The sequence below is a fragment of the Scardinius erythrophthalmus genome (assembly GCF_964197995.2).
Source record: "Scardinius erythrophthalmus genome assembly, chromosome: 10".
Taxonomy (NCBI): domain Eukaryota; kingdom Metazoa; phylum Chordata; class Actinopteri; order Cypriniformes; family Leuciscidae; genus Scardinius; species Scardinius erythrophthalmus.
Genome location: NC_138230.1, coordinates 7,547,419 through 7,557,937, shown reverse-complemented (window position 1 = coordinate 7,557,937; position 10,519 = coordinate 7,547,419). Strand labels below are relative to the sequence as shown.

Genomic DNA, 10,519 nt, shown 5'->3' with positions numbered 1-10,519 from the left:
CCGAGTGAATGAACGCCGCTGGAGTCGAGCGCGCGCGCTGGGCCTGGTGCCGTGGGAGTCTGATTCGCAAAACGAATCGATTCTTTCGAACGCTTAAATGAACCCTGACGCCGATTCTGTTGATTTCAAAGGTGTTTGTATGGAAGTCGTCTTTTTGGACAACACAAATATTGAATTTGTGTGTAATATGTTGATTGTAGCCAAGTTTTACCAACTCAAATGTAGATTTGTTAAAGTTTCTCCGTGTATTGCGGCATTTAAAAATGCCGCAATCCTTAAAACAAGTAAAAAGGAGAAGTAGTGCCTTGAAACTCTCTAAATTACTGGCAATATATGGATTAACCCCCCTCCCCCTGAAGTGTAATTTAGTTTGTTATAATTTGCTTTTCATATTTTTCAACATAGAAAAAAAAAACATGCATTTGTAAATCATAATTAACCATGACATAAAAAGTCGGAATTATGACATTCAAAATCATTGTTATGATATAAAACTTAGAAATAACGACAAAGTCATAATCTTCGACTTCTTAATCTCATAATTATGATTTACATGTCATAATTATTTTGACATTTTATCTCATAACCATGACTTAGTGGCTCTGTCATAATTTCGACTTTCTATGTTATAATTATGATTTAAAAGAGCGTTTTTTTCTAATATGGCGGAAATGGGTTTACATAGTTCTCACTTTATTTAGTACGATCTTTATTCTAATCGGATTCTAGAATATTTTTTTTTTATGCCAGCAAAAAGAAATCGCCTTTTTGCTCAACATCAATGTTAATTCATTAGCCTTCTAATGTTAATTATGTTTATATTTTTCCCACCTATAAGTTACGAGACACACGGTTTCCGAAACAGTTCGATCGAATAATTTCCAAAGGAATCGACATTACCGTTAATTAGGCTAATTAAATGATTAATATATTAGCATTAATTATGTAAACAGTATTGTTCCCACTTTCACTCGCGATTGACAAACGTTTTCCGAAACAGTTCGATCGAAGGAATCGGTTCAAAAGAATGATTCGCTCACTGGGCAAACATGATTGGATATAACGGAGTAACTATGAATGAGTTTAACAGTGGACATTTGTGTTTGTGGTCTCTATAGTTTCTCAGTGACCATCTGAGAGAGCACATTGCTCAAAAAGTTATTGTTTACTGTGTTTGAATAGAGAAGCTGTTCTATTCAATTCATTTTGAGAATATTATGAACTATGGAAATTCAAATCACTTTGTAAATTCAGCTTTACCAAACACATTTTTAATTAATAATACATGGGCGTGGCACATAATAACTGTTGAGTTGCTTTGGGGTTTTAATAACCACTTTATTCAGCAATTTAACTTTTAAACCCATAGGCGTCTCATTCTTGTGTGGTTACTGTACTGATATCAGCAAGTTTTCATGATCATGTGAGTGTTGCTCCTTTATGCTGATCTGGAAACCGCCCTTCATGCTTACACCATAAGCCTAATCATCATCATAAGTGAAACCACACATTTGATCTCAGATCAGCAAAACTGCTGCATTTCATAATCATGTACATGGACCCACCTAAATGAGTCACGTCTGGAGCAAGTTCTCTGGATGAAACGATCAGCCGAAGGAGAGTTTCTTCTAGTGAATGTGCTTTCTCTGTTTTACTGCTCATGTCACCACCAGCACCTGTTCCAGAAATCTGACTCCTTTCCTCCTCCGCTGGGAACTTTTACTTCACTCCTCAATTCTGGTCAACCTGGAAAATAAGCTCTGACAACAAGACCCATTCTTCACACAAGACAAATATTAAGTTGAATGAAATTTCACCCATAAAGCGTTAATCAAACACCAGGTTGTAAATGATTAAAAAAATTAGGACTTCTGAAGGTTTCATGAGGACTGATTACAAACTATAATAGAATGGAATTACTGAATTATACAGTACTGTGCAAAAGTCTTAGGCATGTTAATTTCTTTTAAAGTTGAAAGTTTCTTTTTGCCATTAATTGTAATAATCCAGTGAGATTTGTGTATGCACAAGGAGTCTGACAACAGCCGGTCTGATCTGATCTCACCATCATCGAGTCCGTCTGTGATTACATGAAGAAACAGAGACAGACTAAATCCAGAAGAACTGCGGGAACGTCTCCGAGACGCTTGAAGAAACCTTCCTGCAAAGCTGTTTTAAACGCAAAGGGTCGTTACACCATATATTGATCTGAATTAGTTAAAAGAAGTTAAATCATAAATAAATTCAACTTGTGATTTTATTTTTGAAAGCATTCTCACTTTACAGCATTTTAAAACAAGTGCCAGTGCTTTGCAGGAAGGTTTCATCAAGCATCTTGGAGACGTTCCTGCAGATCTTCTGCCTAAGACTTTTGCACAGTACTGTATATTTATATATAATGAGTTGCTTCCTCCCCACATTTCGAATTTCCTTCTGGTTGATTTACAAATTAAATCATTTCAAATAATAAATGAACAGTTTGTTCCTAAATCAGACATTACAAAACAGTCCTATGGGATTTTAATTCTCAATATTTGTCACTACGTGTCATCTACTAAAGACCTGCATGAAGATTTGACAAAAAAATAAATCTGTTTTATGGAACAAATACAGCATATGTGTTTGAGGGCGAGTAAATGATGACAAAACTACAATTTTTGTGTGATTCATATCTTTAAATAATTGTTATGCATCTCAAACAAACGTCCAGAAATCCTGCATGTGATCAGTGCACGGCTGCTCTTTAGGTCAGTGTGTACGGTCTGGACTCCGCTCTGTTTATTCGTCAGATGAATGAACACAGCTGCCCGTAATTCACTTTGATAAGAGGATTGAGAGGCTGCAGACGGGATTAGATGACATGACTCCAGATCTCAGGAGATTATGATTAGAAACCGTAATCTCCGCTCTACAGATGGACTTCACAGCCTTCAGCGGCACTCAATGAAGCAAACCGTGTCGTTTCTCTCCTGGGACGACAACACTAAAGCATGATGAAAAGAGTCCAGATGCCAAACTCAATCAAGACTTTTCTTGTTTTCACATATATCTGTGCAATAATATAACATGCTCTGCACTCTAAAAGTTCAAAGTTACTTTGGTTACTTTAAGTTTATAGCATGATACAGTATATAAAGGCTATTTTAAGCTATACTGGTATGTATACTCTGCACAGTATGCTATTTTATGGATGTCCAGCTTCATTTGCCGAAGAAATTAAGATTCTTAGAATCTCATTATTTGATCACACTCTCAAAAGTGCACAGAACTAAATTAAAAATGTAAAATAATCATATTTTTAATTTCTGATCAATTCATTAACAGCAATGCAAACATGTAAAGTAAACATGCATTGTGATTAGGTCATGTGACACGCGTACTATTGTTTGAAAGTTTGTCATTGCATGCAGTTTCACATATATTGTTTTAAATGAGCAGTTTTTTTAATGGTAGGCAATAGAAATGAATGTACTAGTATTTGATTCTCAACAGAGCCAGAGTTCATCTGTTCATCTGAGAGAATGAAGCATTATGAACGACAAGAAGCTGTAAAGATGATGAAGAGATTGAATCTGCTGCCCTCTAGTGCTTTAACACAGGGACGCTTCTGACTCGGAAGAGATCCAAGAAAAAGCTCAAGTTAAATGAAGTTTAGGAGTATGCACAATAAATACAAAAGCTAATTCTGTATATAATAATGTTAATTTAATGTAAAATTATGAAATAAACCCCAGTCTTACAAAAAAAAACATTTATGAACAAATGCAGAAGTAAACTGCTTCAATATAAAACCACTATGGCCATTAAAAATGGATTTTGCATAGTTAAATACAGATACAATATATTACAAAAGTTCTTCATATGAAATACAATATATGCATAACACAGTAACTCCTTCATTATGTTCTATGGCATTAAAAATGAAGACAGTTCAATGAGGCTCATTGTTCTTATGCATCCTAAATGATTATTATCAGTGAATAAGATAACTAGTGTTGGTAAAGTGCATTTTCACACGTCTAAAATGCCACCAGTTGTTCATTACAAAAAAAAAGATAAAATGATCCCTTTACAAATTCACTTGTATTAAATACATGCATTTCATCGAGTGCTGATGTTTTACTGAGGACAACTGAAGCAAACGCTCTGTAAAGCAGTAAAAACATCTTAAAACAAGCCTCTCTTTCACAGCCCGTGTGTTTGTGCACTAATAAACATTTACACAGGCACATTTGCTGTTTTTGGACTTCCAGTCCAGAGGAAATCCTCCGTCATAAATCACATTCAGACATGAATGAGGTACATAAATATTGATATAACACTGAGGAGTTCATTATAAAAGTAGCGTCTTTCCCATCAGTATTGAGACTTAATATTCATGTAACAAGCAAATAAACACTCATGAATATTATTTGCATGTTTTAGCTGCAAAAGTCCAGGCACATTTCTCATCACTGCGGTTCATCTACGCATTTATGCATGCAACTATTCCGAAAAGCTTCCTCTTACTCTGCTCCACTTTCGTGTGCATATCTTGATGTGTGTTCATATCTGGTTTCTACTCAACTTTCCAGATGCCGATTTTCCCGTCGTCCTGCGCGGCTCCGCTGAGCACGTACCGGTCTTCAGCCGAGCACAGCGTCTGCACGCTGTCGGTGTGCGCCACCAGCTCCTTCTCCACCGTGTAGCGGTCCGTGTTCACCACGTAGATCTTCCCGCGGGCTTTTCCTGCGGCGCTGCGGCCGTGACAGCCCACCCAGATCTGACGACGGGACATTTCAATGCCATTTTTAATCTTTTACTTGATAAACTCATCAGTTTTGACGGAGGGATAAACGTGTGGCATGTCTCACCTGACTCTTGACTTTGATCATGCAGACGACACCGGCGCAGTCTTTGAGCTGGATCCTGATGAAGGGTTTGTTCAGGTCTCTGCAGTGCCACACACACAGCTCACCCGCGTCTGCGAACCCGGCCCACAGCTGCTCCGACTGCAATCACACTCAGCTCATTAATACACTCCAGAATAGCACTTAAAGCTCTTAAAGGGTTAGTTCACCCAAAAATGAAAATTCTGTCAGTAATTACTCTCCCAAGACTTTCGTTCATCTTCAGAACACAAATTAAGATATTTTTACAGTCCTGTTTCCCATGTACATGCTCTGTACTTATTATGGAAATTGTAATATCTGGATAATAACAAGGTACTAACCCTGAACCAACCCCTAAACCTAACCTTAACTCATGTGGTACCTTATATTACCAGTACTTTCTTAGGTAAGTGCACAATAAAGTGCAACCCAAATATTCATATAGAGCACCGCAGTGATGATGTATTTTTGAAGTTAACATCGCTCTGGTTCCCTCGACAAACACCCAACAGGATCTTTCTATTGGCTTCTTCACGTTTTAATCTTGTTCATCTTGATAGCCTTCACAAAAAATGTTTAATGTATTTTGAATACAATTGCCAGAAGTACGCTAAACTTAGGCTATAAACAAACTACACCACAGTCACATGACTTCCTACATGCAACATCTATTTCAGTCTTTATTTAAAAACATTTTCCCTGAAAGCCTGGTTTAGAATAGTCTGCATAGGCGGAGGGTGAACCAGCTCTAAGGCTAAGGAGATTCGCTTCCCCTTAAAATTAACATATCACACAAACTTCTGTTATAATAAATGAAGCTGACTGCATAATGAATCTCTTATTTGGATAATGTCTACATTGCATTTTACATTATAGGATTTGCAAGCGTGCAGAACTCAATCGCCGCTCAAAACCGTGTTTTTGTTCAGTGCTAACTTAAACACCTCTGATTGGCCATTGCGTTCAAAAAAATCAACAGATTTGCTACGCTGCTGCAAAACTTTAGAGTGCAAACACAGATACGCACTGGATCGCTTGGCAAATCTGTTTAGCTAATATGCTATTATTACGGAGAAAACTGATCCGAGTCTCGAGTCTGTGGTCAGACTTGCTCAGTCTTACACACGCCTATGATAGTTTGCAAGAGCGCGATTATAAACACAATGAGGTTGTGAAAGCGACCAGGGAGTAGATGAGTTAATCCGTTCGGATGATGACGTTTAATGTCCCTGATGACCTCTGTACTCACATCAAGACATTTGTTAGCAAACGCCTTTTTTAAGATACATAAAACCTTGAAAAAAAATCATGAGTGTGGTATTAACTGATGCATTTTATGTCATAGAATAAAACATGAAAATATCTTGAGCTTGTGTTCACCACAGACCTTATTTCAGGCATTTAATCCATTAAAAAAAAGCTAAAATAATACGTTTCCAAGTTTTGTCCTACAAAAATACGTCATCCCTGCAGAGCTCTATTATGATTCATATACTTATTTCATACGCATGCCATAAATGTCCACTGTCTGGTGTAAAATCACAGACTTTCGTTTACTTAGATTCTAAGGCTGCAGGATATATCGTTTTAGCATTGATATCATGATGTGCGATGTCAAGTATAGGGATCGTACTGTAGTTGATCCGTATGGACCAAGCTCCACGGTTCGAAACAAATGTATTCTCGGATTAACGGCAGAGTTCAGCCATTAAGTTTATCATTTGCACGTGTTTTAGGACATTTGAATGTTTAAATGCAAAATGATGTCAAAATGCGTCTCGGAGAGTCTCCTTGTAAACACAGTTGCTTACAGCTTACATGGACATAAACAAATGAGAAAGAAACTGGATGCGTATCATTATATTGGTCTTAAAGTGACAGCAGCCTAATATTCCTGCTGCTGTCTGCGTCATTAATGCTAATCAAACAGCAAAATTCAAAGAGAAAATCACTTTTGTACCTGTAATTTTTTTTTTTTATATTTAATTTACACACTGAAGACTATGCAGTGTTATTTTACATTTGATTATTCAATTTCTGTACCTGAATATTGTTAGTCTTACCTGAAAAACATAAAGCACTGTTTATTTTTTATTGCTATCTTTGTTCTATTGTATTTATATATGCTTGTATTTGTTTATTATTTTCACTCCCCCACAAAATCACACCAATCATACTTTCTAAATAGATCTATTCAAGTCATTTTGTGATTTTTTGTTCACACTAAAAAACTAGCAACCACTCAAAACACTTGAAAAACACAAGAATCTCTTGAATCCTCAAAGCTTGTCCCATCCCAGCTCATCAGAGAGGCCGAGAGCCATTAAAACAGCTCGTAAATGACCTCACACGTGCGATCCATTAACCTAACGAGTCCTGAAGCCCAGCTGGTCGGACACAGAGAACCGGACGAGCTGTGAATCAGAGGCTAGCCGTGGGGAGATGTCAAACCGGTGGTTTTTACCTCATTAAAGAGCAGGAAACTGCTGAAACCCCTCGGTGAACTCAGCAGGTGATCTGGCAGAGACATCTTACGATGAACTGTGCCGTTCCTGCGCACTTCCATCACACAATCACGGCCACCTTCAACACAAATAAAGTTTGCAATGCAACTGAAAACTGAAAACAAAGTTTATTTAACAATCAATTAATCACAGTTGCAGTTGAGTTGATGTGACTATAAACATAAACTGCACATAAAGCAGTTTTTACATCAACATTTTAAAGATATAATTGTTTCTACTCCGACATTTAAACAGTGGCTGAAATAAACTCTTGTTTTCATGACAGATGTATGCAAAATAATGGAGACAACAGGATAAGTAAAACAATATAATGTAATACAGTGCATATATTTATCAAAATTCTCCTCTCTAGAGCTGTTATTCTAGTTGACTATCAATCTGTGGTCACTGAAAGGCTTTTCTGAGGTAAATGTGACGTTACATGAAAATTTCGGTCAATGATTTCAGCACAACAAAACTGTTTTGACCGAAATCTAAAATTAATTTTCGTCTGAATATTCTTAGTTGCTGAAATTTCGGCGTATCACTAGAATAAATGTCCTTCTAATATAATGTTATTATAATATATATGATATAATGTGAGGCAGACTCACAGCACCACAGCATGCCGTTGTGGACCTGGATGGACTGCAGTCGGTCACAGGAGACTCTGAACTGTCGTCGGACCTGCAGAGAGGACACGTCCCACACGATCACACTGCCATCCTCACCGCACGAGTACGCCACCGTCTGACTGTAACATCAGGGGAAAACATCCATTCATTCAGCACTGATATGGGTTAATGACTGTTCTGCTTTCAATTCATTTCAGTTCACATTTATAGCGCGTTTCACAAAACACACATCGTTTCAAAGCAGCTTTACAGAAAATGCACGAGTCCACATTACAATTTATTATCAGAGGTGACTGTCTAAGTTGTGTATTTCAGAAATGTACATATACAAAATCACAGTTAGCGAAAAATGTATTAATTTAAACAATGTAATAATTTCAGGCAGAAACAATGAGCTCATTGAAGTAATGAACACTTGTTTGTTAACAGGTTTGTGTGTCTACGTTACCTGAACTTGTCGGCTCTCTCCTCCAGGGTGAGTCCGGTGACCTCGCCGCGATGCTCCGTCAGTTGTTTATTGCACGACACGCTCCGCGGGTTTATGATGTAAATGAAGGAATCCTTTGAGCCGATCCACAGCTGCAGCTGGTTCACTGCAAGCATGCAATTCTGACAGGAGTGGAAAAACGAGCGTTAATACAGTAACCAGTAGGGGGCGGCACTACTGTTATAGCCATGAAGAGAAGCATCACGATAATGTGACGGAATAAAATCCCAAAAATGTGTCATAGTTGTGGCCTGAATATACAACAGAAAGCCTGTGTCACATACACTAGTATAAAGTCAGTAAGATTTTTTTTTTTAAAGAAATAAAATAAATGTATAGTTTTATTCAGCAAAGACGCATTAAATTGATCAAAAGTGACAGTAAAGACATTTATAATGTTACAAAAGATTTCTATTTCAGACAAATGCTGTTCTTTTAAACCTTCCATTCATCAAAAAATCCTGAAAAATGAATAAATAATGGTTTCCACAAAAATGTTTCAACATTGATAATAATAATAAGAGCCATTAATAATAATGCAGCAGCAAATCAGCATATTAGAATGATTTCTGAAGGATCATGTGACACTGAAGACTGAAGTAATGATGCTGAAAATTCAGCTTTGATCACAGGAATAAATTACACTTTACTATATATTCACATAGAAAACATTTATTTTAAACTGTAATAATATTTGACAATATTACTGTTTTTATTAAATTTTTAAAGAAACAAATGCAGCCTTATATATAGTATATATATATATATATATATATATATATATATAACATATACATAGTAATAAAACGTCCTGAAATGTGGCTGACATACTCATACTCATATGAATATATTGAATATTTTTGTCTGTTATGCAATTTTTCTGATTTCCTCACTATCAACCTCTGACTGAGACTGATATGGATATGATAAGAGGTAATGGCATTTCATACGTCATCCATCGAGGTCATATAATCTCACCAGACGGGACGTTCCCACTTGAACAGAGTTCTGCTGCATGGACCAGCTGGCCGCATCGAACACCAGCACCTTCCCATCGCTCAGTGCACACCAGAGCTTTGGGTTCGCGCCGCCGTCCAGCTCCGACACACCCAGCTGACCTACACACACACACAGCACACTTCAGCAAGCTGGAAATCACGACACAACCACAGTCTGCCTTTCATAACGAGGACAGTTGAACACTGAAATCCGGTTGTGTCACAGAGCCCTTACAACAGAACCCACAGGGCATTATGGGTGTTTATACAGACACAGAGTGAAACACACATGTTGTGCTGGATGTACTGATCAAATCAGCAATATAGAATAAAAATTGAAAAAATAAAATAAAGAATAGATGGCTCTAAAAAATATTTTGTGTAAAGAAAATAAAGCATATTTTAAGGATCAATGCTGTTTCATGTCTATCAACCACAATTTCCCCTCAATTCTCAAAAACAATGCTTTTTTTATGTCAGTCAGCAAGAATTTAACATTATGTATAAACACTTCACTTCAAATAATATCTTTTTTTTTTTTTTTTTTGCAGTAATGACAATTTAAAGAGGAAATCTGCTTAATTGTCACAAAGCAAAAAATCTAAATGCTCTTAAAAGCTTTCTTACTGCAAACTTGTTTTCCTTTGGTTTTGTGTTGGAATGTGACCCGTGAATGTTTTCGGCAGGTTTTTATGACTATCTTTGACAGTTTGTCACTCATCAGACATGGAAAGAAATCATGTGACTTTTGCCATTACATTCAGCTGAACAAACAGGAGTTGGACAGTGTTTTTATGATCCGCAACAGAAAGACTGAAGCATTCTGACTCTGTTCTACAGTTACTTGACGAGTCCTGATATCAGTCCTCTTGTGTGAAACCCAACAAATCAAAAACTGAGAACTACTGCCCTAGCAACCCCACAGAATATCCTAGCAACCACCTAAAAATGCCCTAGCAACCCCCCAGAATATCCTAGCAACCACCTAAAAATGCCCTAGCAACCTCTCAGAACACCCTAGCAA

General features: G+C 37.0%; 1 protein-coding gene across 1 annotated transcript in view; it reads right to left on the bottom strand.

Annotated features, from left to right (window-relative positions):
• Positions 1 to 3,685: 3,685 nt before the first annotated feature.
• The window catches only part of dennd3a (DENN/MADD domain containing 3a), a 29,972-nt gene continuing 23,138 nt past the window's right edge, over positions 3,686 to 10,519 (bottom strand). Inside the window, exons 19-24 of the mRNA XM_081376773.1 lie at positions 9,476 to 9,615; positions 8,459 to 8,619; positions 7,990 to 8,129; positions 7,336 to 7,454; positions 4,854 to 4,991; positions 3,686 to 4,762 (exon numbers count right to left, since the gene is read on the bottom strand). Of these exons, the coding sequence (XP_081232899.1) occupies positions 4,559 to 4,762; positions 4,854 to 4,991; positions 7,336 to 7,454; positions 7,990 to 8,129; positions 8,459 to 8,619; positions 9,476 to 9,615 (902 nt within the window). The 3' untranslated portion in view covers positions 3,686 to 4,558. The remainder of the gene's footprint in view (positions 4,763 to 4,853; positions 4,992 to 7,335; positions 7,455 to 7,989; positions 8,130 to 8,458; positions 8,620 to 9,475; positions 9,616 to 10,519) is intronic.